Source organism: Oncorhynchus masou, unplaced genomic scaffold (genome assembly GCF_036934945.1).
Source record: "Oncorhynchus masou masou isolate Uvic2021 unplaced genomic scaffold, UVic_Omas_1.1 unplaced_scaffold_542, whole genome shotgun sequence".
Classification (NCBI taxonomy): Eukaryota; Metazoa; Chordata; class Actinopteri; order Salmoniformes; family Salmonidae; genus Oncorhynchus; species Oncorhynchus masou.
The window spans coordinates 150,001-177,942 of NW_027011833.1; the positions used below are offsets into that span (position 1 = coordinate 150,001).

The 27,942-nt window shown below is 51.6% G+C and overlaps 1 protein-coding gene across 1 annotated transcript in view; it reads right to left on the bottom strand.

The window, feature by feature from the left end:
* The window catches only part of LOC135535998 (glypican-6-like), a 174,713-nt gene that overhangs the window by 61,976 nt on the left and 84,795 nt on the right, over positions 1–27,942 (bottom strand). The window contains exons 5-6 of the mRNA XM_064962394.1: positions 21,150–21,299; positions 17,478–17,507 (exon numbers count right to left, since the gene is read on the bottom strand). Coding sequence (XP_064818466.1) covers positions 17,478–17,507; positions 21,150–21,299 — 180 coding nt within the window. The remainder of the gene's footprint in view (positions 1–17,477; positions 17,508–21,149; positions 21,300–27,942) is intronic.

Below are 27,942 nucleotides of genomic sequence, written 5' to 3' on the forward strand. Positions count from 1 at the left end.
TATGGGGGCTATATAGGTTGCCGTTTGAGACACCCGCCCCCCCCCTTTTAAAAGACTCTTGGTTCAGTACACTGTCTATACTGTGAGTGAGGTGAGTGAGGTGAGTGAGGTGAGTGAGTGAGTGAGTGAGTGAGTGAGTGAGTGAGTGAGTGAGTGAGTGAGTGAGTGAGTGAGAGACAGAGAGACAGAGAGACAGAGAGACAGAGAGACAGAGAGACAGAGAGACAGAGAGAGAGAGAGAGAGAGAAACCCTGCTCCCTAGAGTAGAGATGTGAGTTCAGGAAGAGGGAGGAGCACAGGTCAATTAGGATAGATTCATTCACCAAGATGTACTGAATATTAAGGGTGGTTGAATTACCATATAAATCAATCTACCATTTAACCTGTCGTCATAGAAACGGAACATACCACAGCATACTTAGCATGGTAGAACAGAGTAACTCAGGAGTTAGTCTCATTACCTGACGGACTCTGTCCCCTGATCCACACTGTAACTCAGGAGTTAGTCTCATTACCTGACTGACTCTGTCCACTGATCCACACTGTAACTCAGGAGTTAGTCTCATTACCTGACTGACTCTGTCCCCTGATCCACACTGTAACTCAGGAGTTAGTCTCATTACCTGACGGACTCTGTCCCCTGATCCACACTGTAACTCAGGAGTTAGTCTCATTACCTGACTGACTGTCCCCTGATCCACACTGTAACTCAGGAGTTAGTCTCATTACCTGACTGACTGTCCCCTGATCCACACTGTAACTCAGGAGTTAGTCTCATTACCTGACTGACTGTCCCCTGATCCACACTGTAACTCAGGAGTTAGTCTCATTACCTGACTGACTGTCCCCTGATCCACACTGTAACTCAGGAGTTAGTCTCATTACCTGACTGACTCTGTCCCCTGATCCACACTGTAACTCAGGAGTTAGTCTCATTACCTGACTGACTCTGTCCCCTGATCCACACTGTAACTCAGGAGTTAGTCTCATTACCTGACTGACTCTGTCCCCTGATCCACACTGTAACTCAGGAGTTAGTCTCATTACCTGACTGACTCTGTCCCCTGATCCACACTGTAACTCAGGAGTTAGTCTCATTACCTGACTGACTCTGTCCCCTGATCCACACTGTAACTCAGGAGTTAGTCTCATTACCTGACTGACTGTCCCCTGATCCACACTGTAACTCAGGAGTTAGTCTCATTACCTGACTGACTGTCCCCTGATCCACACTGTAACTCAGGAGTTAGTCTCATTACCTGACTGACTCTGTCCCCTGATCCACACTGTAACTCAGGAGTTAGTCTCATTACCTGACTGACTCTGTCCCCTGATCCACACTGTAACTCAGGAGTTAGTCTCATTACCTGACTGACTCTGTCCCCTGATCCACACTGTAACTCAGGAGTTAGTCTCATTACCTGACTGACTCTGTCCCCTGATCCACACTGTAACTCAGGAGTTAGTCTCATTACCTGACTGACTCTGTCCACTGATCCACACTGTAACTCAGGAGTTAGTCTCATTACCTGACTGACTCTGTCCCCTGATCCACACTGTAACTCAGGAGTTAGTCTCATTACCTGACGGACTCTGTCCCCTGATCCACACTGTAACTCAGGAGTTAGTCTCATTACCTGACTGACTGTCCCCTGATCCACACTGTAACTCAGGAGTTAGTCTCATTACCTGACTGACTGTCCCCTGATCCACACTGTAACTCAGGAGTTAGTCTCATTACCTGACTGACTGTCCCCTGATCCACACTGTAACTCAGGAGTTAGTCTCATTACCTGACTGACTGTCCCCTGATCCACACTGTAACTCAGGAGTTAGTCTCATTACCTGACTGACTCTGTCCCCTGATCCACACTGTAACTCAGGAGTTAGTCTCATTACCTGACTGACTCTGTCCCCTGATCCACACTGTAACTCAGGAGTTAGTCTCATTACCTGACTGACTCTGTCCCCTGATCCACACTGTAACTCAGGAGTTAGTCTCATTACCTGACTGACTCTGTCCCCTGATCCACACTGTAACTCAGGAGTTAGTCTCATTACCTGACTGACTCTGTCCCCTGATCCACACTGTAACTCAGGAGTTAGTCTCATTACCTGACTGACTGTCCCCTGATCCACACTGTAACTCAGGAGTTAGTCTCATTACCTGACTGACTGTCCCCTGATCCACACTGTAACTCAGGAGTTAGTCTCATTACCTGACTGACTCTGTCCCCTGATCCACACTGTAACTCAGGAGTTAGTCTCATTACCTGACTGACTCTGTCCCCTGATCCACACTGTAACTCAGGAGTTAGTCTCATTACCTGACTGACTCTGTCCCCTGATCCACACTGTAACTCAGGAGTTAGTCTCATTACCTGACTGACTCTGTCCCCTGATCCACACTGTAACTCAGGAGTTAGTCTCATTACCTGACTGACTCTGTCCACTGATCCACACTGTAACTCAGGAGTTAGTCTCATTACCTGACTGACTCTGTCCCCTGATCCACACTGTAACTCAGGAGTTAGTCTCATTACCTGACTGACTCTGTCCCCTGATCCACACTGTAACTCAGGAGTTAGTCTCATTACCTGACTGACTGTCCCCTGATCCACACTGTAACTCAGGAGTTAGTCTCATTACCTGACTGACTGTCCACTGATCCACACTGTAACTCAGGAGTTAGTCTCATTACCTGACTGACTCTGTCCCCTGATCCACACTGTAACTCAGGAGTTAGTCTCATTACCTTACTGACTGTCCCCTGATCCACACTGTAACTCAGGAGTTAGTCTCATTACCTGACTGACTGTCCCCTGATCCACACTGTAACTCAGGAGTTAGTCTCATTACCTGACTGACTCTGTCCCCTGATCCACACTGTAACTCAGGAGTTAGTCTCATTACCTGACTGACTCTGTCCCCTGATCCACACTGTAACTCAGGAGTTAGTCTCATTACCTGACTGACTCTGTCCCCTGATCCACACTGTAACTCAGGAGTTAGTCTCATTACCTGACTGACTCTGTCCCCTGATCCACACTGTAACTCAGGAGTTAGTCTCATTACCTGACTGACTCTGTCCCCTGATCCACACTGTAACTCAGGAGTTAGTCTCATTACCTGACTGACTCTGTCCCCTGATCCACACTGTAACTCAGGAGTTAGTCTCATTACCTGACTGACTGTCCCCTGATCCACACTGTAACTCAGGAGTTAGTCTCATTACCTGACTGACTCTGTCCCCTGATCCACACTGTAACTCAGGAGTTAGTCTCATTACCTGACTGACTCTGTCCCCTGATCCACACTGTAACTCAGGAGTTAGTCTCATTACCTGACTGACTCTGTCCCCTGATCCACACTGTAACTCAGGAGTTAGTCTCATTACCTGACTGACTCTGTCCCCTGATCCACACTGTAACTCAGGAGTTAGTCTCATTACCTGACTGACTCTGTCCCCTGATCCACACTGTAACTCAGGAGTTAGTCTCATTACCTGACTGACTCTGTCCCCTGATCCACACTGTAACTCAGGAGTTAGTCTCATTACCTGACTGACTCTGTCCCCTGATCCACACTGTAACTCAGTTTCTGGGAGAATATATCTGTGTCCCAAATGGAACAATATTCCCTATATAGTGCACTACTTTTGACCAGAGCGGAATGGTAATATTTTGGATGTCATTTTGGATTTGGCAAATTCCAGTTTGGCCCCCGAACAAACATCTGTGATGCCCCCCTGATTAAAATATGTGGTGGCCCCCTGATTAAAAACTGTGATGGCCCCCCTGATTAAAATATGTGGTGGCCCCCTGATTAAAATCTGTGGTGGCCCCCTGATTAAAATCTGTGATGGCCCCCTGATTAAAATATGTGATGACCCCCTGATTAAAATCTGTGATGCCCCCAGATTAAAATCTGTGATGGCCCCCCTGATTAAAATCTGTGGTGGCCCCCAGATTAAAATTACAAGAGTAGAAATATACAAAACCCTTCAAGGAACTTTCGACCCCCACATGATTCATGGGGATGTCTCACTGGTTTTCATTAGGGCAGATTACAATAGGCACAACATCAACAAATGTTCAACTGTGTGTATTGTTGTCAGGCAGGACCATGCAGCACTGAATGAGAACACTGACTTGGGAAGTTCTATCAAAATCAGCTACCGAAACGTCAAAATTCCATCCATCAAAAATATCCATAGTGATGTTTCCACCTATTGTGTCTCTGTGTTATAGGTCTCTGTTTCCACCTATTGTGTCTCTGTGTTTATAGGTCTCTGTATCTATCTGTTGTGTCTCTGTGTTTATAGGTCTCTGTATCCATCTGTTGTATCTCTGTGTTTATAGGTCTCTGTATCTATCTGTTGTGTCTCTGTGTTTATAGGTCTCTGTATCTATCTGTTGTGTCTCTGTGTTTATAGGTCTCTGTATCCATCTGTTGTGTCTCTGTGTTTATAGGTCTCTGTATCCATCTGTTGTATCTCTGTGTTTATAGGTCTCTGTTTCCATCTGCTGTATCTCTGTGTTTAAAGGTCTCTGTTTCCACCTGTTGTGTCTCTGTTTATAGGTCTCTGTTTCCATCTGCTGTATCTCTGTGTTTAAAGGTCTCTGTTTCCACCTGTTGTGTCTCTGTGTTTATAGGTCTCTGTTTCCATCTGCTGTATCTCTGTGTTTAAAGGTCTCTGTTTCCATCTGTTGTATATCTGTGTTTAAAGGTCTCTGTTTCCATCTGTTGTATCTCTGTGTTTAAAGGTCTCTGTTTCCATCTGTTGTATCTGTGTTTATAGGTCTCTGTTTCCATCTGTTGTATCTCTGTGTTTAAAGGTCTCTGTTTCCATCTGTTGTATCTGTGTTTATAGGTCTCTGTTTCCATCTGTTGCATCTCTGTGTTTAAAGGTCTCTGTTTCCATCTGTTGTATCTCTGTGTTTAAAGGTCTCTGTTTCCATCTGTTGTATCTGTGTTTAAAGGTCTCTGTTTCCATCTGTTGCATCTCTGTGTTTAAAGGTCTCTGTTTCCATCTGTTGTATCTCTGTGTTTAAAGGTCTCTGTTTCCATCTGTTGTATCTCTGTGTTTAAAGGTCTCTGTTTCCATCTGTTGTATATCTGTGTTTAAAGGTCTCTGTTTCCACCTATTGTATCTCTGTGTTTATAGGTCTCTGTTTCCATCTGTTGTATCTCTGTGTTTAAAGGTCTCTGTTTCCACCTATTGTGTCTCTGTGTTTATAGGTATGTATCTCTGTGTTTATAGGTATCTCTGAGTTTAAAGGTCTCTGTTTCCATCTGCTGTATCTCTGTGTTTAAAGGTCTCTGTTTCCATCTGTTGTATCTCTGTGTTTAAAGGTCTCGGTTTCCACCAATATTAGAGCATGCAATGTTGGGTTACATGAGCTTATGTGCCTCCCCCGCGCAGCCCCCTCCAGCCCCCACCCAGCCCCCTCCAGCCCCCACCCAGCCTGGCATTATTCTGCACGTTTCATAAATTAGAGATGTGAAACAACATGGTGGTGTTTTGTTCTACCTTGGGTAAGGGTTTGTCAAAAACTAAAGCCTTTGAGGAATGGCAACCAGCATCCATCATGTACAGTAACAGTCAAAAGTTTTACAACAGCTACGCATTCAAGGGTTTTTCTACATTGTAGAATAGTAGTGAAAACATCAAAACTATGGAATAACACATATGGAATCATGTAGTAACCAGAAAAATGTCTTAAACAAATCAAAATATATTTGAGATTTGAGATTCTTCAAAGTAGCCACCCTTTGCCTTGATGACAGCTTTGAGCACTCTTGGCATTCTCTCAACCAGCTTCACCTGGAATGCTTTACCAACAGTCTTGAAGGAGTTCCCACATATGCTGAGCACTTGTTGGCTGCTTTTCCTTCATGCTGCAGTCCAACTCATCCCAATCCATCTCGGGTGATTGTAGAGGCCAGGTTATCTGATGCAGCACTCCATCACTCTTCTTATTGGTCAAATAGCTCTGAAACAACCTGGAGGTGTGGTGGGTCATTGTCCTGTTGAAAAACAAATGAAAGTCCCACGAAGCGCAAACTAGATGGGATGGCATATCGCTGCAGAATGCTGTGGTAGCCATGCTGGTTAAGTGTGCCTTGAATTCTAAATAAACCACTGACAGTGTCACCAGCAAAGCACCATCACACCTCCTCCTCCATGCTTCGCGGTAGGAACCACAGATGCGGAGCTCATCCGTTCACCTACTCTGCGTCTCATAAAATGGCAAATTTGGCTCTAAGGACAGATTTCCACCGGTCTAATTTCCATTGCTTGTGTTTCTTGGCCCAAGCATGTCTCTTCTTATTATTGGTTTCCTTTAGTAGTGGTTTCTTTGCAGACATTTGACCACGAAGGCCTGATTCATGCAGGTGTGTCCAAACTTTTGACTGGTACTGTATGGAGCGCAGCAATCCGAAGAGTGTGGCCAGCAGAAATAGGTGGGATGGGCTGAGGGTTGGGATGTGGAACTGGAGACATGTGGGAGGGTGGCCAGCAGAGAGAGGTGGGATGGGCTGAGGGTTGGGATGTGGGACTGGAGACACGTGGGAGGGTGACCAGCAGAGAGAGGTGGGATGGGCTGAGGGTTGGGATGTGGAACTGGAGACACGTGGGAGGGTGGCCAGCAGAGAGAGGTGGGATGGGCTGAGGGTTGGGACTGGAGACACGTGGGAGGGTGGCCAGCAGAGAGAGGTGGGATGGGCTGAGGGTTGGGATGTGGGACTGGAGACACGTGGGAGGGTGGCCAGCAGAGAGAGGTGGGATGGGCTGAGGGTTGGGATGTGGGACTGGAGACACGTGGGAGGGTGGCCAGCAGAGATAGGTGGGATGGGCTGAGGGTTGGAACTGGAGACACGTGGGAGGGTGGCCAGCAGAGAGAGGTGGGATGGGCTGAGGGTTGGGACTGGAGACACGTGGGAGGGTGGCCAGCAGAGAGAGGTGGGATGGGCTGAGGGTTGGGATGTGGAACTGGAGACACGTGGGAGGGTGGCCAGCAGAGATAGGTGGGATGGGCTGAGGGTTGGGATGTGGAACTGGAGACACGTGGGAGGGTGGCCAGCAGAGAGAGGTGGGATGGGCTGAGGGTTGGGACTGGAGACACGTGGGAGGGTGGCCAGCAGAGAGAGGTGGGATGGGCTGAGGGTTGGGATGTGGGACTGGAGACACGTGGGAGGGTGGCCAGCAGAGATAGGTGGGATGGGCTGAGGGTTGGGATGTGGAACTGGAGACACGTGGGAGGGTGGCCAGCAGAGAGAGGTGGGATGGGCTGAGGGTTGGGACTGGAGACACGTGGGAGGGTGGCCAGCAGAGAGAGGTGGGATGGGCTGAGGGTTGGGACTGGAGACACGTGGGAGGGTGGCCAGCAGAGAGAGGTGGGATGGGCTGAGGGTTGGGATGTGGGACTGGAGACACGTGGGAGGGTGGCCAGCAGAGAGAGGTGGGATGGGCTGAGGGTTGGGATGTGGGACTGGAGACACGTGGGAGGGTGGCCAGCAGAGATAGGTGGGATGGGCTGAGGGTTGGAACTGGAGACACGTGGGAGGGTGGCCAGCAGAGAGAGGTGGGATGGGCTGAGGGTTGGGACTGGAGACACGTGGGAGGGTGGCCAGCAGAGAGAGGTGGGATGGGCTGAGGGTTGGGATGTGGAACTGGAGACACGTGGGAGGGTGGCCAGCAGAGATAGGTGGGATGGGCTGAGGGTTGGGATGTGGAACTGGAGACACGTGGGAGGGTGGCCAGCAGAGAGAGGTGGGATGGGCTGAGGGTTGGGACTGGAGACACGTGGGAGGGTGGCCAGCAGAGAGAGGTGGGATGGGCTGAGGGTTGGGATGTGGGACTGGAGACACGTGGGAGGGTGGCCAGCAGAGATAGGTGGGATGGGCTGAGGGTTGGGATGTGGAACTGGAGACACGTGGGAGGGTGGCCAGCAGAGAGAGGTGGGATGGGCTGAGGGTTGGGACTGGAGACACGTGGGAGGGTGGCCAGCAGAGAGAGGTGGGATGGGCTGAGGGTTGGGACTGGAGACATGTGGGAGGGTGGCCAGCAGAGATAGGTGGGATGGGCTGAGGGTTGGGATGTGGGACTGGAGACACGTGGGAGGGTGGCCAGCAGAGATAGGTGGGATGGGCTGAGGGTTGGGATGTGGGACTGGAGACACGTGGGAGGGTGGCCAGCAGAGATAGGTGGGATGGGCTGAGGGTTGGGATGTGGAATTGGAGACACGTGGGAGGGTGGCCAGCAGAGATAGGTGGAATGGGCTGAGGGTTGGGACTGGAGACACATGGGAGGGTGGCCAGCAGAGAGAGGTGGGATGGGCTGAGGGTTGGGACTGGAGACACGTGGGAGGGTGGCCAGCAGAGAGAGGTGGGATGGGCTGAGGGTTGGGACTGGAGACACGTGGGAGGGTGGCCAGCAGAGAGGGGTGGGATGGGCTGAGGGTTGGGATGTGGGACTGGAGACACACGAGGGAGGGTGGCCAGCAGAGAGAGGTGGGATGGGCTGAGGGTTGGGACTGGAGACACGTGGGAGGGTGGCCAGCAGAGATAGGTGGGATGGGCTGAGGGTTGGGATGTGGGACTGGAGACACGTGGGAGGGTGGCCAGCAGAGAGAGGTGGGATGGGCTGAGGGTTGGGACTGGAGACACGTGGGAGGGTGGCCAGCAGAGAGAGGTGGGATGGGCTGAGGGTTGGAACTGGAGACACGTGGGAGGGTGGCCAGCAGAGAGAGGTGGGATGGGCTGAGGGTTGGGACTGGAGACACGTGGGAGGGTGGCCAGCAGAGAGAGGTGGGATGGGCTGAGGGTTGGGATGTGGAACTGGAGACACGTGGGAGGGTGGCCAGCAGAGATAGGTGGGATGGGCTGAGGGTTGGGATGTGGAACTGGAGACACGTGGGAGGGTGGCCAGCAGAGAGAGGTGGGATGGGCTGAGGGTTGGGACTGGAGACACGTGGGAGGGTGGCCAGCAGAGAGAGGTGGGATGGGCTGAGGGTTGGGATGTGGGACTGGAGACACGTGGGAGGGTGGCCAGCAGAGATAGGTGGGATGGGCTGAGGGTTGGGATGTGGAACTGGAGACACGTGGGAGGGTGGCCAGCAGAGAGAGGTGGGATGGGCTGAGGGTTGGGACTGGAGACACGTGGGAGGGTGGCCAGCAGAGAGAGGTGGGATGGGCTGAGGGTTGGGACTGGAGACATGTGGGAGGGTGGCCAGCAGAGATAGGTGGGATGGGCTGAGGGTTGGGATGTGGGACTGGAGACACGTGGGAGGGTGGCCAGCAGAGATAGGTGGGATGGGCTGAGGGTTGGGATGTGGGACTGGAGACACGTGGGAGGGTGGCCAGCAGAGATAGGTGGGATGGGCTGAGGGTTGGGATGTGGAATTGGAGACACGTGGGAGGGTGGCCAGCAGAGATAGGTGGAATGGGCTGAGGGTTGGGACTGGAGACACATGGGAGGGTGGCCAGCAGAGAGAGGTGGGATGGGCTGAGGGTTGGGACTGGAGACACGTGGGAGGGTGGCCAGCAGAGAGAGGTGGGATGGGCTGAGGGTTGGGACTGGAGACACGTGGGAGGGTGGCCAGCAGAGAGGGGTGGGATGGGCTGAGGGTTGGGATGTGGGACTGGAGACACGAGGGAGGGTGGCCAGCAGAGAGAGGTGGGATGGGCTGAGGGTTGGGACTGGAGACACGTGGGAGGGTGGCCAGCAGAGATAGGTGGGATGGGCTGAGGGTTGGGATGTGGGACTGGAGACACGTGGGAGGGTGGCCAGCAGAGAGAGGTGGGATGGGCTGAGGGTTGGGACTGGAGACACGTGGGAGGGTGGCCAGCAGAGAGAGGTGGGATGGGCTGAGGGTTGGGACTGGAGACACGTGGGAGGGTGGCCAGCAGAGAGAGGTGGGATGGGCTGAGGGTTGGGACTGGAGACACGTGGGAGGGTGGCCAGCAGAGAGAGGTGGGATGGGCTGAGGGTTGGGATGTGGAACTGGAGACACGTGGGAGGGTGGCCAGCAGAGAGAGGTGGGATGGGCTGAGGGTTGGGACTGGAGACACGTGGGAGGGTGGCCAGCAAAGAGAGGTGGGATGGGCTGAGGGTTGGGATGTGGGACGGGAGACACGTGGGAGGGTGGCCAGCAGAGAGAGGTGGGATGGGCTGAGGGTTGGGACTGGAGACACGTGGGAGGGTGGCCAGCAGAGAGAGGTGGGATGGGCTGAGGGTTGGGACTGGAGACACGTGGGAGGGTGGCCAGCAGAGAGAGGTGGGATGGGCTGAGGGTTGGGACTGGAGACACGTGGGAGGGTGACCAGCAGAGAGAGGTGGGATGGGCCGAGGGTTGGGACTGGAGACACGTGGGAGGGTGGCCAGCAGAGATAGGTGGGATGGGCTGAGGGTTGGGATGTGGAACTGGAGACACGTGGGAGGGTGGCCAGCAGAGAGAGGTGGGATGGGCTGAGGGTTGGGACTTGGAACTGGAGACACTTGGGAGGGTGGCCAGCAGAGAGAGGTGGGATGGGCTGAGGGTTGGGATGTGGAACTGGAGACACGTGGGAGGGTGGCCAGCAGAGATAGGTGTGATGGGCTGAGGGTTGGGACTGGAGACACGTGGGAGGGTGGCCAGCAGAGAGAGGTGGGATGGGCTGAGGGTTGGGATTGGAGACACGTGGGAGGGGAGTTACTGGGCGGGGGGATAGAACGACGGTCAAAAATAAAGTCACAATACAACAACAAAAAACTAAAAGTATGTTTTGAATGACACTGAGGGGCAACGTTGTTTCATCTAATGCCTGTTTTGCTGAGGCTGATGGTATGTTTGCACAGGTGTTTGTATGGGTGTACAGGGTAGCCTAGTGGTTAGAGCGTTGACCTAGTAACCGGAAGGTTTCAAGTTCAAACCCCTGAGCTGACAAGGTACAAATCTGTCGTTCTGCCCCTGAACAGGCAGTTAACCCACTGTTCCTAGGCCGTCATTGAAAATAAGAATTTGTTCTTAACTGACTTGCCTAGTTGAATAAAGGTCAAATAAAAAATTCAAAAATATGCACACTGGCAGTCGAACTTGCTGTTATGATGCATTGTGGATTTCTGTTTTCTTGAGATTTTCTATTTTGTTCATTCTGTTGGATGCTGGTGCATTGGGGGAACAGTGGCTTGGGGGTGGGGGTCTTGGGGCTGCGGAATGGAAATACGAATATTTTATTATTCATTACAAATGTTCAGGGAAGGGCGGGGGCGGGTTTCAGATGGTTGAGGTGTCGCTCTCAGGGAATTGTGGAGGATTCGCGGTGCACTGGGGCAGGGTGTTGACCCTGGTTGGTTCTGTGGGTCTCTCTAGATGGGAGTCTGTTAGATGACTAATGTAAATGGATCTGTGGGTCTCTAGATGGGAGTCTATTAGATGACTAATGTAAATGGTTCTGTGGGTCTCTCTAGATGGGAGTGTGTTAGATGACTAATGTAAATGGTTCTGTGGGTCTCTCTAGATGGGAGTCTGTTAGATGACTAATGTAAATGGTTCTGTGGGTCTCTCTAGATGGGAGTCTGTTAGATGACTAATGTAAATGGATCTGTGGGTCTCTCTAGATGGGAGGCTGTTAGATGACTAATGTAAATGGTTCTGTGGGTCTCTCTAGATGGGAGGCTGTTAGATGACTAATGTAAATGGTTCTGTGTGTCTCTCTAGATGGTAGTCTGCTAGATGACTAATGTAAATGGATCTGTGGGTCTCTCTAGATGGTAGTCTGCTAGATGACTAATGTAAATGGATCTGTGGGTCTCTCTAGTTGGGAGTCTGTTAGATGACTAATGTAAATGGTTCTGTGGCTCTCTCTAGATGGGAGTCTGTTAGATGACTAATGTAAATGGTTCTGTGGGTCTCTCTAGATGGGAGTCTGTTAGATGACTAATGTAAATGGTTCTGTGGGTCTCTCTAGATGGGAGTCTGTTAGATGACTAATGTAAATGGTTCTGTGGGTCTCTCTAGATGGTAGTCTGCTAGATGACTAATGTAAATGGATCTGTGGGTCTCTCTAGATGGGAGTGTGTTAGATGACTAATGTAAATGGTTCTGTGGGTCTCTAGATGGGAGTCTTATAGATGACAAATGTAAATGGTTCTGTGGGTCTCTCTAGATGGGAGTCTGTTAGATGACTAATCTAAATGTAAGATAAAATAAAGATAAAATACAAAATATTTGAGTACATAAAATATATAATAGCTGACAATAAAAACATGTATATTTGAGTGCATAAAATATAGAATAGCTGACAATAAAACATTTATATTTGAGTACATAAAATATATAATAGCTGACAATAAAAACATGTATATTTGAGTGCATAAAATACAATATATAATACCTAACAGCATCAAACTACAGCTGTACAGCTAGACCACAGCCTCCTGTAGCAGCATCAGACACTACATCTAGACTACAGCCTCCTGTAGCAGCATCAGACACTACAGCTAGACTACAGCCTCCTGTAGCAGCATCAGACACTACATCTAGACTACAGCCTCCTGTAGCAGCATCAGACACTACATCTAGACTACAGCCTCCTGTAGCAGCATCACACACTACAGCTAGACTACAGCCTCCTGTAGCAGCATCAGACACTACATCTAGACTACAGCCTCCTGTAGCAGCATCAGACACTACATCTAGACTACAGCCTCCTGTAGCAGCATCAGACAATACAGCTATACATCTAGACTACAGCCTCCTGTAGCAGCATCAGACACTACAGCTAGACTACAGCCTCCTGTAGCAGCATCAGACACTTCAGCTAGACTACAGCCTCCTGTAGCAGCATCAGACACTACAGCTAGACTACAGCCTCCTGTAGCAGCATCAGACACTACAGCTAGAATACAGCCTCCTGTAGCAGCATCAGACACTACATCTAGACCACAGCCTCCTGTAGCAGCATCAGACACTACAGCTAGACCACAGCCTCCTGTAGCAGCATCAGACACTACATCTAGACCACAGCCTCCTGTAGCAGCATCAGACACTACAGCTATACAGCCTCCTGTAGCAGCATCAGACACTACATCTAGACTACAGCCTCCTGTAGCAGCATCAGACACTACATCTAGACCACAGCCTCCTGTAGCAGCATCAGACACTACATCTAGACTACAGCCTCCTGTAGCAGCATCAGACAATACAGCTATACATCTAGACTACAGCCTCCTGTAGCAGCATCAGACACTACAGCTAGACTACAGCCTCCTGTAGCAGCATCAGACACTTCAGCTAGACTACAGCCTCCTGTAGCAGCATCAGACACTACAGCTAGACCACAGCCTCCTGTAGCAGCATCAGACACTACATCTAGACCACAGCCTCCTGTAGCAGCATCAGACACTACAGCTATACAGCCTCCTGTAGCAGCATCAGACACTACATCTAGACTACAGCCTCCTGTAGCAGCATCAGACACTACATCTAGACTACAGCCTCCTGTAGCAGCATCAGACACTACATCTAGACCACAGCCTCCTGTAGCAGCATCAGACACTACAGCTATACAGCCTCCTGTAGCAGCATCAGACACTACAGCTAGACCACAGCCTCCTGTAGCAGCATCAGACACTACAGCCTCCTGTAGCAGCATCAGACACTACAGCTAGACTACAGCCTCCTGTAGCAGCATCAGACACTACATCTAGACTACAGCCTCCTGTAGCAGCATCAGACACTTCAGCTAGACTACAGCCTCCTGTAGCAGCATCAGACACTACAGCTAGACTACAGCCTCCTGTAGCAGCATCAGACAATACATCTATACATCTAGACTACAGCCTCCTGTAGCAGCATCAGACACTACAGCTAGACTACAGCCTCCTGTAGCAGCATCAGACACTTCAGCTAGACTACAGCCTCCTGTAGCAGCATCAGACACTACAGCCTCCTGTAGTAGCATCAGACACTACAGCTATACATCTAGACTACAGCCTCCTGTAGCAGTATCAGACACTTCAGCTAGACTACAGCCTCCTGTAGCAGTATCAGACACTTCAGCTAGACTACAGCCTCCTGTAGCAGCATCAGACACTACAGCTATACATCTAGACTACAGCCTCCTGTAGTAGCATCAGACACTACAGCTATACATCTAGACTACAGCCTCCTGTAGCAGTATCAGACACTTCAGCTAGACTACAGCCTCCTGTAGCAGCATCAGACACTTCAGCTAGACTACAGCCTCCTGTAGCAGCATCACACTTCAGCTAGACTACAGCCTCCTGTAGCAGCATCACACTTCAGCTAGACTACAGCCTCCTGTAGCAGCATCAGACACTTCAGCTAAACATCTAGACGACAGCCTCCTGTAGCAGCATCAGACACTACATCTAGACTACAGCCTCCTGTAGCAGCATCAGACACTACAGCTATACATCCTCCTGTAGCAGCATCAGACACTACAGCTATACAGCCTCCTGTAGCAGCATCAGACACTACATCTAGAATACAGCCTCCTGTAGCAGCATCACACACTGCAGCTATACAGCCTCCTGTAGCAGCATCAGACACTTCAGCTAAACTACAGCCTCCTGTAGCAGCATCAGACACTACAGCTATACAGCCTCCTGTAGCAGCATCACACACTGCAGCTATACAGCCTCCTGTAGCAGCATCACACACTACATCTAGACAACAGCCTCCTGTAGCAGCATCATACACTACAGCTAGACTACAGCCTCCTGTAGCAGCATCAGACACTTCAGCTAGACTACAGCCTCCTGTAGCAGCATCACACACTGCAGCTAGACTACAGCCTCCTGTAGCAGCATCACACACTGCAGCTAGACTACAGCCTCCTGTAGCAGCATCAGACACTTCAGCTAGACTACAGCCTCCTGTAGCAGCATCAGACACTTCAGCTAGACTACAGCCTCCTGTAGCAGCATCAGACAATACATCTATACATCTAGACTACAGCCTCCTGTAGCAGCATCAGACACTACAGCTAGACTACAGCCTCCTGTAGCAGCATCAGACACTACATCTAGACTACAGCCTCCTGTAGCAGCATCAGACACTTCAGCTAGACTACAGCCTCCTGTAGCAGCATCACACTTCAGCTAGACTACAGCCTCCTGTAGCAGCATCAGACACTACAGCTAGACCACAGCCTCCTGTAGCAGCATCACACACTGCAGCTAGACTACAGCCTCCTGTAGCAGCATCAGACACTTCAGCTAGACTACAGCCTCCTGTAGCAGCATCACACACTGCAGCTAGACTACAGCCTCCTGTAGCAGCATCAGACACTTCAGCTAGACTACAGCCTCCTGTAGCAGCATCACACTTCAGCTAGACTACAGCCTCCTGTAGCAGCATCAGACACTTCAGCTAGACTACAGCCTCCTGTAGCAGCATCAGACACTACATCTAGACTACAGCCTCCTGTAGCAGCATCAGACACTACATCTAGACTACAGCCTCCTGTAGCAGCATCAGACACTTCAGCTATACATCTAGACTACAGCCTCCTGTAGCAGCATCAGACACTTCAGCTAGACTACAGCCTCCTGTAGCAGCATCACACTTCAGCTAGACTACAGCCTCCTGTAGCAGCATCACACACTGCAGCTAGACTACAGCCTCCTGTAGCAGCATCAGACACTTCAGCTAGACTACAGCCTCCTGTAGCAGCATCACACTTCAGCTATACAGCCTCCTGTAGCAGCATCAGACACTTCAGCTAGACTACAGCCTCCTGTAGCAGCATCAGACACTAAAGCTAGACTACAGCCTCCTGTAGCAGCATCACACACTGCAGCTATACAGCCTCCTGTAGCAGCATCAGACACTTCAGCTAAACTACAGCCTCCTGTAGCAGCATCAGACACTACAGCTAGACTACAGCCTCCTGTAGCAGCATCAGACACTACAGATAGACTACAGCCTCCTGTAGCAGCATCAGACACTACATCTAGACTACAGCCTCCTGTAGCAGCATCAGACACTACAGCTAGACCACAGCCTCCTGTAGCAGCATCAGACACTACAGCTATACAGCCTCCTGTAGCAGCATCAGACACTACAGCTAGACCACAGCCTCCTGTAGCAGCATCAGACACTGCAGCTATACATCCTCCTGTAGCAGCATCAGACACTTCAGCTAGACTACAGCCTCCTGTAGCAGCATCAGACACTACAGCTAGACTACAGCCTCCTGTAGCAGCATCAGACACTACAGCTAGACTACAGCCTCCTGTAGCAGCATCAGACACTACAGTTAGACTACAGCCTCCTGTAGCAGCATCAGACACTTCAGCTAGACTACAGCCTCCTGTAGCAGCATCAGACACTACAGCTAGACTACAGCCTCCTGTAGCAGCATCAGACACTACATCTAGACTACAGCCTCCTGTAGCAGCATCAGACACTACAGCTAGACTACAGCCTCCTGTAGCAGCATCAGACACTACATCTAGACTACAGCCTCCTGTAGCAGCATCACACTTCAGCTATACATCTAGACTACAGCCTCCTGTAGCAGCATCACACTTCAGCTATACATCTAGACTACAGCCTCCTGTAGCAGCATCACACTTCAGCTATACATCTAGACTACAGCCTCCTGTAGCAGCATCACACTACAGCTATACATCTAGACTACAGCCTCCTGTAGCAGCATCAGACACTACAGCTAGACTACAGCCTCCTGTAGCAGCATCAGACACTACATCTAGACTACAGCCTCCTGTAGCAGCATCAGACACTACAGCTATACATCTAGACTACAGCCTCCTGTAGCAGCATCAGACACTACAGCTAGACTACAGCCTCCTGTAGCAGCATCACACTTCAGCTATACATCTAGACAACAGCCTCCTGTAGCAGCATCAGACACTACAGCTAGACTACAGCCTCCTGTAGCAGCATCACACTACAGCTGTACATCTAGACTACAGCCTCCTGTAGCAGCATCACACTTCAGCTGTACATCTAGACAACAGCCTCCTGTAGCAGCATCACACTACAGCTGTACATCTAGACTACAGCCTCCTGTAGCAGCATCAGACACTACAGCTAGACTACAGCCTCCTGTAGCAGCATCACACTACAGCTATACATCTAGACTACAGCCTCCTGTAGCAGCATCACACTACAGCTATACATCTAGACTACAGCCTCCTGTAGCAGCATCACACTACAGCTATACATCTAGACTACAGCCTCCTGTAGCAGCATCACACTACAGCTATACAGCTAGACTACAGCCTCCTGTAGCAGCATCACACTACAGCTATACATCTAGACTACAGCCTCCTGTAGCAGCATCACACTACAGCTGTACATCTAGACTACAGCCTCCTGTAGCAGCATCAGACACTAGAGATATCTCTCTGAGAGTAATGTTGACAAGTAGGAAGAGGACAGGACAGATCCACAAGACAGATGACATGAGGTAAGAGGCAGATTGGAAGGAAGGCTTACGCTGTGTTGCATTGTCCTCCACACTGTCCTCTGGGAGCAGAGAAACAGAGAAGAGAGGGATTTAATAGAAAGGCAGATGAGAGAGAGACACAGAGAGAGAAATAAAACATATACAATGCAAGGAAGGCTATGAATACATGCATTAGTCTGGAAACCAATAGCAACCATAGAACGTGATAAATAGTTCTGGCAAGATATTCAATCCCCCTGCCTCCTCTCTCTTTGGGAGACTATGCACCTCTCAACTCATGTTATTACACCTGCCTCAATCATTATGTACTATAACACATTATATTACAATTATCTTTTCAATCGACATCTTCTCTAAGACAATGTCCTGGTGTTATCATCCTGGAGGGGTAATGTACTATCATGGAGGGGTAATGTACTATCCTGGAGGGGTAATGTACTATCCTGGAGGGGTAATGTACTATCCTGGAGGGGTAATGTAACATCCTGTAGGGGTAATGTAACATCCTGTAGGGGTAATGTACTGTCCTGGAGGGGTAATGTATCATCCTGGAGGGGTAATGTACTATCCTGCAGGGGTAATGTACTATCCTGCAGGGGTAATGTACCATGCTGGAGGGGTAATGTAACATCCTGTAGGGGTAATGTACTGTCCTGGAGTGTTAATGTACTGTCCTGGAGGGGTAATGTATCATCCTGGAGGGATAATGTATCATCATTGAGAGGTAATGTATTATCCTGGAGATGTAATGTAACATCCTGCAGGGGTAATGTATCATCCTGGAGGGGTAATGTACTATCCTGCAGGGGTAATGTAACATGCTGGAGGGGTAATGTAACATCCTGTAGCGGTAATGTATCATCCTGGAGGGTTACTGTATCATCCTGGAGGGGTAATGTACTATCCGGGAGGGGTAATGTACTGTCCTGGAGGGGGAATATACTGTCCTGGAGGGGTAATGTACTGTCCTGGAGTGTTAATGTACTGTCCTGGAGGGGTAATGTAACATCCTGGAGGGATAATGTATCATCATTGAGAGGTAATGTATTATCCTGGAGAGGTAATGTGACATTCGGGAGGGGTAATGTATCATCCTGGAGGGGTAATGTACTATCCTGCAGTGGTAATGTACCATGCTGGAGGGGTAATGTATCATCCTGGAGGGGTAATGTATCATCCTGGAGGGGTAATGTACCATGCTGGAGAGGTAATGCGACATTCGGGAGGGGTAATGTAACATCCTGGAGGGGTAATGTATCATCCTGGATGGGTAATGTAACATCCTGGAGGGGTAATGTAACATCCTGGAGGGATAATATATGGATTTTTCAAGGATTGCTTAAAAGAAAATTGGGTGTTGAAAATAGGTATGTAAATATGTATTGACATGCATATGTTGTTTCCTTGAGCTCTTTGTTCTCCATGGTGTGACCACCAGCTCTTTGTTCCCATAAAACCCTCCAGGGTGTCACCACCAGCTCTTTGTTCCCATAAAACCCTCCAGGGTGTGACCACCAGCTCTTTGTTCCCATAAAACCCTCCAGGGTGTGACCACCAGCTCTTTGTTCCCATAAAACCCTCCAGGGTGTGACCACCAGCTCTTTGTTCCCATAAAACCCTCCATGGTGCGACCACCAGCTCTTTGTTCCCATAAAACCCTCCAGGGTTTGGCCACCAGCTCTTTGTTCCCATAAAACCCTCCAGGGTGTCACCACCAGCTCTTTGTTCCCATAAAACCCTCCATTGTGTGACAACCAGGTCTTTGTTCCCATAAAACCCTCCATGATGTGACCACCAGCTCTTTGTTCCCATAAAACCCTCCATGGTGTGACCACCAGGTCTTTGTTCCCATAAAACCCTCCATGATGAGACCACCAGCTCTTTGTTCCCATAAAACCCTCCATGGTGTGACCACCAGGTCTTTGTTCCCATAAAACCCTCCATGATGTGACCACCAGCCCTTTGTTCCCATAAAACCCTCCAGGGTTTGGCCACCAGCTCTTTGTTCCCATAAAACCCTCCATGATGAGACCACCAGCTCTTTGTTCCCATAAAACCCTCCATGGTGTGACCACCAGGTCTTTGTTCCCATAAAACCCTCCAGGGTTTGGCCACCAGCTCTTTGTTCCCATAAAACCCTCCAGGGTGTCACCACCAGCCCTTTGTTCCCATAAAACCCTCCAGGGTGTGGCCACCAGCTCTTTGTTCCCATAAAACCCTCCATGGTGTGACCACCAGGTCTTTGTTCCCATAAAACCCTCCATGATGTCACCACCAGCCCTTTGTTCCCATAAAACCCTCCAGGGTTTGACCACCAAGGTAACAGTAGAGTGAGAGAGCGCTTAAGAGGAGAGAGCACACTTATCCCTGCACACTTCACTCTCCCCTGGGGAGATGACAGGATGGTGGGAGACCGAGGGCATGAGTCAACCCAGAGCCATGACCTGAACATGGAACTGAGGATTCAACAGAGAGGAGGGGCTGGGGTCCAAATGGAGCCCCATTCCCTTTATTCTGCACAACTTTTGAAGGGGACCATCAAAATTAGTGCACTATATAGGGAATAGGGTGCCATTTTGGACTCCAGCCCCTCCTCTCTGTTGAATCCTCAGTTCCATGTTCAGGTCATGGCTCTGTGTTGACTCATACACACCCTCGGTCTCCCACCATCCTGTCATCTCCCCAGAAGGACTCAGGGGATAACATAAAAGTGATTTAATCTCAAACTATCTCTCTGCTGGTTCTCTCAGTAGACAGTATGATTTCACACTTCCAGAGACTTCTATAACGTTGGTCTGATATAGAAGATTCTGGTCTCCTGTCTATATCTGAGACTAGAGTGGTTCTCTCCCTGCCACCCTTCCTTCTCCTTCCCCTAACCACAGATCGAGGATCAGATGATCCTACCCCCAACCCGAACATCAACCATCAGGTGGGTGAAAGATATCTGATACAGGACTCATGGTAAGGGGAAATGTCTAGAGTAGAGTATCCCTTCCCTGCCCTCCTCCCGCTCCTCTTACCAGTCTGTCCTCCTCTCTTACCAGTCTGTCCTCCTCCCTGTCCTCCTCTCTTACCAGTCTGTCCTCCTCCCTGTCCTCCTCTCTTACCAGTCTGTCCTCCTCCCTGTCCTCCTCTCTTACCAGTCTGTCCTCCTCCCTGTCCTCCTCTCTTACCAGTCTGTCCTCCTCCCTGTCCTCCTCTCTTACCAGTCTGTCCTCCTCCCTGCCCTCCTCCCGCTCCTCTTACCAGTCTGTCCTCCTCCCTGCCCTCCTCCCGCTCCTCTTACCAGTCTGTCCTCCTCCCTGCCCTCCTCCCGCTCCTCTTACCAGTCTGTCCTCCTCTCTTACCAGTCTGTCCTCCTCCCTGTCCTCCTCTCTTACCAGTCTGTCCTCCTCCCTGTCCTCCTCTCTTACCAGTCTGTCCTCCTCCCTGTCCTCCTCTCTTACCAGTCTGTCCTCCTCCCTGTCCTCCTCTCTTACCAGTCTGTCCTCCTCTCTTACCAGTCTGTCCTCCTCCCTGTCCTCCTCTCTTACCAGTCTGTCCTCCTCCCTGTCCTCCTCTCTTACCAGTCTGTCCTCCTCCCTGTCCTCCTCTCTTACCAGTCTGTCCTCCTCCCTGTCCTCCTCTCTTACCAGTCTGTCCTCCTCCCTGTCCTCCTATCCCACCAGTCTGTCCTCCTCCCTGTCCTCATCTCTTACCAGTCTGTCCAGGCTGGTGCCAGCGGCCGTGGTGGGTCTCTCCTCTGGGCTGTAGGGTCTGAATCGGGCGTTGAAGACATCAGAGATCCCCCTGGCTGATCTGCTGCTGCCCATCCCAGACGGCTTGGGCTGACCACACCCCTGGAACACCTGAAAGACCACATAGAGACACACCCTGTTAACTTACTGTGGAGAAAACAAACCTACTTTACATGAGTCATATCGAGGAGTCCTGTTATCTAAAAGTCAACCTCAACTCGTCAAATATCAACCGATTTGACAATAATAATCCAGTACCGTTCAGTAGACCTACAGCCCAGTACCGTTCAGTAGACCTACAGCACCGTTCAGTAGACCTACAGCCCAGCACCATTCAGTAGACCTACAGCCCAGCACCATTCAGTAGACCTACAGCCCAGCACCATTCAGTAGACCTACAGCCCAGTACCGTTCAGTAGACCTACAGCCCAGCACCATTCAGTAGACCTACAGCCCAGCACCATTCAGTAGACCTACAGCACCATTCAGTAGACCTACAGCCCAGCACCGTACAGTAGACCTACAGCGCCATTCAGTAGACCTACAGCACCATTCAGTAGACATACAGCCCAGCACCATTCAGTAGACCTACAGCCCAGCACCGTACAGTAGACCTACAGCGCCATTCAGTAGACCTACAGCCCAGCACCATTCAGTAGACCTACAGCCCAGCACCATTCAGTAGACCTACAGCCCAGCACCATTCAGTAGACCTACAGCCCAGCACCGTTCAGTAGACCTACAGCGCCATTCAGTAGACCTACAGCCCAGCACCATTCAGTAGACCTACAGCCCAGCACCATTCAGTAGACCTACAGCCCAGCACCATTCAGTAGACCTACACCCCAGCACCATTCAGTAGACCTACAGCCCAGCACCATTCAGTAGACCTACAGCCCAGCACCATTCAGTAGACCTACAGCCCAGCACCGTTCAGTAGACCTACAGCGCCATTCAGTAGACTTACAGCACCATTCAGTAGACCTACAGCCCAGCACCGTACAGTAGACCTACAGCCCAGCACCGTTCAGTAGACCTACAGCACCATTCAGTAGACCTACAGCCCAGCACCATTCAGTAGACCTACAGCCCAGCACCGTACAGTAGACCTACAGCGCCATTCAGTAGACCTACAGCACCATTCAGTAGACATACAGCCCAGCACCATTCAGTAGACCTACAGCCCAGCACCGTACAGTAGACCTACAGCGCCATTCAGTAGACCTACAGCCCAGCACCATTCAGTAGACCTACAGCCCAGCACCATTCAGTAGACCTACAGCCCAGCACCATTCAGTAGACCTACAGCCCAGCACTGTTCAGTAGACCTACAGCGCCATTCAGTAGACCTACAGCCCAGCACCATTCAGTAGACCTACAGCCCAGCACCATTCAGTAGACCTACAGCCCAGCACCGTTCAGTAGACCTACAGCGCCATTCAGTAGACCTACAGCCCAGCACCATTCAGTAGACCTACAGCCCAGCACCATTCAGTAGACCTACAGCCCAGCACCGTTCAGTAGACCTACAGCTCAGCACCATTCAGTAGACCTACAGCCCAGCACCATTCAGTAGACCTACAGCACCATTCAGTAGACCTACAGCCCAGCACCATTCAGTAGACCTACAGCCCAGTACCGTTCAGTAGACCTACAGCCCAGCACCATTCAGTAGACCTACAGCGCAGCACCATTCAGGAGACCTACAGCCCAGCACCATTCAGTAGACCTACAGCCCAGCACCATTCAGTAGACCTACAGCCCAGCACCATTCAGTAGACCTACAGCACCATTCACTAGACCTACAGCCCAGCGTCATTCAGTAGACCTACAGCCCAGCACCGTTCAGTAGACCTACATCACCATTCACTAGACCTACAGCCCAGCAACATTCAGTAGACCTACAGCCCAGCACCATTCAGTAGACCTACAGCCCAGCACCGTTCAGATAGACCTACAGCACCATTCAGTAGACCTACAGCCCAGCACCGTTCAGATAGACCTACAGCACCATTCAGTAGACCTACACCCCAGCACCATTCAGTAGACCTACAGCCCAGCACCGTTCAGTAGACCTACAGCACCATTCAGTAGACCTACAGCCCAGCACCATTCAGTAGACCTACAGCCCAGCACCATTCAGTAGACCTACAGCCCAGCACCATTCAGTAGATCTACAGCCCAGCACCATTCAGTAGATCTACTGCCCAGCACCATTCAGTAGACCTACAGCCCAGCACCCTCATGCACCCAGGGGAGTAGCAGGGAGGGAGAGGGGAGGAGATGGGAGGAGAGGGGAGGAAGGGACAGGGGAGGAGCAGGGAGGGAGAGGGGAGGAAGGGACGGGGGAGGAGAGGGGAGGAGATTGGAGGAAGGGACGGGGGAGGAGAGGGGAGGAAGGGACAGGGGAGGAGCAGGGAGGGAGAGGGGAGGAAGGGACGGGGGAGGAGCAGGGAGGGAGAGGGGAGGAAGGGACGGGGGAGGAGAGGGGAGGAGATTGGAGGAAGGGACGGGGGAGGAGCAGGGAGGGAGAGGGGAGGAAGGGACGGGGGAGGAGCAGGGAGGGAGAGGGGAGGAGAGGGGAGGAGAGGGGAGGAGCAGGGAGGAGAGGGGAGGAGGGGACGGGGGTGGAGCAGGGAGGGAGAGGGGAGGAGAGGGGAGGAAGGGACGGGGGAGGAGCAGGGAGGGAGAGGGGAGGAAGGGACGGGGGAGGAGCAGGGAGGGAGAGGGGAGGAAGGGACGGGGGAGGAGCAGGGAGGGAGAGGGGAGGAGCAGGGAGGAGAGGGGAGGAGGGGACGGGGGAGGTGCAGGGAGGGAGAGGGGAGGAGCAGGGAGGAGAGGGGAGGAGGGGGGAGGAGGGGACGGGGGTGGAGCAGGGAGGGAGAGGGGAGGAGCAGGGAGGAGCAGGGAGGGAGAGGGGAGGAGCAGGGAGGGAGAGGGGAGGAGCAGGGAGGGAGAGGGGAGGAGCAGGGAGGAGAGGGGAGGAGGGGGGAGGAGGGGACGGGGGTGGAGCAGGGAGGGAGAGGGGAGGAGCAGGGAGGGAGAGGGGAGGAGAGGGGAGGAGAGGGGAGGAGGGGACGGGGGTGGAGCAGGGAGGGAGAGGGGAGGAGCAGGGAGGAGCAGGGAGGAGCAGGGAGGAGAGGGGAGGAGGGGACGGGCAGAGACATCCATCTCCTCAGAAACATGAGTCTGCTCCTGGAACAGCTTGACTCTCAGTCATGTCGTGATTCATACTACACTGGAATTTGTGGTTTGGCCTCATTCAGCAGCATGGGGGTTTGAAAACAATTTCCCAATACAGGATTACATTTGAGAGAAATGTTACGAAACCATTCGGACTTTCTGAAACTCCATCATATTGACCGTGGACTTAACTCACCCCGTCTGACTTAAATGGTATCCATTCTAGACACAAGGCCAACAGACACCAGGGTGTCAGCTGTTCTGAAGAGTCTTATTGAACGGAACCTTACTGAATGTAGAGGTTCTGTTATGGAGTTCTAAATTCCAAGGCAGATAATATTGAGTTTTACGGTCATGTCCTGAAAGTTAAAATATTTGTCCAGAATGGGCCTGATCAACAAAAAAAAAAAACAAGCTTCTCTTTAAAAACAAAACGTACCTAGTACTTACAAACAGAGAGTTTGTCAACAAAGAGAACATTTTAAAAGTTATAATTACTCTGATGAATTGATCAGCTTGCATCGTCAGGATAGCAGCAGTCTATATGATAAATGATATGAAACACTAATTAAACATTAACAGGTCGGAGCCCTGTGGAACACGGGTTGGGGTTAGGGTTAGGGTTAGGGACCTAGGGAGTTAGGAGCCCTGTGGAACACGGGTTGGGGTTAGGGTTAGGGTTAGGGACCTAGGGAGTTAGGAGCCCTGTGGAACACGGGTTGGGGTTAGGGTTAGGGACCTAGGGAGTTAGGAGCCCTGTGGAACACGGGTTGGGGTTAGGGTTAGGGTTAGGGACCTAGGGAGTTAGGAGCCCTGTGGAACACGGGTTAGGGTTAGGGGGTTAGGGTTAGGTACCTAGGGAGTTAGGAGCCCTGTGGAACACGGGTTAGGGTTAGGGTTAGGGTTAGGGACCTAGGGAGTTAGGAGCCCTGTGAAACACGGGTTGGGGTTAGGGTTAGGGTTAGGGACCTAGGGAGTTAGGAGCCCTGTGGAACACGGGTTGGGGTTAGGGTTAGGGTTAGGGACCTAGGGAGTTAGGAGCCCTGTGGAACACGGGTTAGGGTTAGGGTTAGGGACCTAGGGAGTTAGGAGCCCTGTGGAACACGGGTTAGGGTTAGGGACCTAGGGAGTTAGGAGCCCTGTGGAACACGGGTTAGGGTTAGGGTTAGGGTTAGGGACCTAGGGAGTTAGGAGCCCTGTGGAACACGGGTTAGGGTTAGGGTTAGGGACCTAGGGAGTTAGGAGCCCTGTGGAACACGGGTTAGGGTTAGGGACCTAGGGAGTTAGGAGCCCTGTGGAACACGGGTTAGGGTTAGGGTTAGGTACCTAGGGAGTTAGGAGCCCTGTGGAACACGGGTTAGGGTTAGGGTTAGGTACCTAGGGAGTTAGGAGCCCTGTGGAACACGGGTTGGGGTTAGGGTTAGGGACCTAGGGAGTTAGGAGCCCTGTGGAACACGGGTTAGGGTTAGGGTTAGGGACCTAGGGAGTTAGGAGCCCTGTGGAACACGGGTTAGGGTTGGGGTTAGGGTTAGGTACCTAGGGAGTTAGGAGCCCTGTGGAACACGGGTTAGGGTTAGGGTTAGGTACCTAGGGAGTTAGGAGCCCTGTGGAACACGGGTTAGGGTTAGGGTTAGGGTTAGGGACCTAGGGAGTTAGGAGCCCTGTGAAACACGGGTTGGGGTTAGGGTTAGGGTTAGGGACCTAGGGAGTTAGGAGCCCTGTGGAACACGGGTTGGGGTTAGGGTTAGGGTTAGGGACCTAGGGAGTTAGGAGCCCTGTGGAACACGGGTTAGGGTTAGGGTTAGGGACCTAGGGAGTTAGGAGCCCTGTGGAACACGGGTTAGGGTTAGGGACCTAGGGAGTTAGGAGCCCTGTGGAACACGGGTTAGGGTTAGGGTTAGGGTTAGGGACCTAGGGAGTTAGGAGCCCTGTGGAACACGGGTTAGGGTTGGGGTTAGGGTTAGGGTTGGGGTTAGGGTTGGGGTTAGGGTTAGGGTTAGGGTTAGGGGTTAGGGTTGGGGTTAGGGTTGGGGTTGGGGTTGGGGTTGGGGTTAGGGTTGGGGTTAGGGTTAGGGTTAACCCTGTGGAACACGGGTTGGGGTTAGGGTTGGGGTTAGGGTTAGGGTTAACCCTGTGGAACACGGGTTAGGGTTAGGGACCTAGGGAGTTAGGAGCCCTGTGGAACACAGGTTAGGGTTAGGGTTAGGGTTGGGGTTAGGGTTAGGGTTAGGGTTAGGGTTAACCCTGTGGAACACGGGTTAGGGTTAGGGTTAGGGTTAGGGTTAACCCTGTGGAACACGGGTTAGGGTTAGGGTTAGGGTTAGGGTTGGGGTTGGGGTTAGGGTTAGGGTTGGGGTTAGGGTTAGGGTTGGGGTTAGGGTTAGGGTTAGGGTTAGGGTTAACCCTGTGGAACACGGGTTAGGGTTAGGGTTGGGGTTAGGGTTAGGGTTAACCCTGTGGAACACGGGTTAGGGTTAGGGTTGGGGTTAGGGTTAGGGTTAGGGTTGGGGTTAGGGTTAGGGTTAACCCTGTGGAACACGGGTTAGGGTTAGGGTTAGGGTTAGGGACCTAGGGAGTTAGGAGCCCTGTGGAACACGGGTTAGGGTTAGGGTTAGGGACCTAGGGAGTTAGGAGCCCTGTGGAACACGGGTTAGGGTTAGGGACCTAGGGAGTTAGGAGCCCTGTGGAACACGGGTTAGGGTTAGGGTTAGGGACCTAGGGAGTTAGGAGCCCTGTGGAACACGGGTTAGGGTTAGGGTTAGGGACCTAGGGAGTTAGGAGCCCTGTGGAACACGGGTTAGGGTTAGGGACCTAGGGAGTTAGGAGCCCTGTGGAACACGGGTTAGGGTTAGGGTTAGGTACCTAGGGAGTTAGGAGCCCTGTGGAACACGGGTTAGGGTTAGGGTTAGGTACCTAGGGAGTTAGGAGCCCTGTGGAACACGGGTTGGGGTTAGGGTTAGGGACCTAGGGAGTTAGGAGCCCTGTGGAACACGGGTTAGGGTTAGGGTTAGGGACCTAGGGAGTTAGGAGCCCTGTGGAACACGGGTTAGGGTTGGGGTTAGGGTTAGGTACCTAGGGAGTTAGGAGCCCTGTGGAACACGGGTTAGGGTTAGGGTTAGGTACCTAGGGAGTTAGGAGCCCTGTGGAACACGGGTTAGGGTTAGGGTTAGGTACCTAGGGAGTTAGGAGCCCTGTGGAACACGGGTTGGGGTTAGGGTTAGGGACCTAGGGAGTTAGGAGCCCTGTGGAACACGGGTTAGGGTTAGGGTTAGGTACCTAGGGAGTTAGGAGCCCTGTGGAACACGGGTTAGGGTTAGGGTTAGGGTTAGGGACCTAGGGAGTTAGGAGCCCTGTGGAACACGGGTTAGGGTTAGGGTTAGGGTTAGGGACCTAGGGAGTTAGGAGCCCTGTGGAACACGGGTTAGGGTTAGGGTTAGGGTTAGGTACCTAGGGAGTTAGGAGCCCTGTGGAACACGGGTTAGGGTTAGGGTTAGGTACCTAGGGAGTTAGGAGCCCTGTGGAACACGGGTTAGGGTTAGGGTTAGGGTTAGGGACCTAGGGAGTTAGGAGC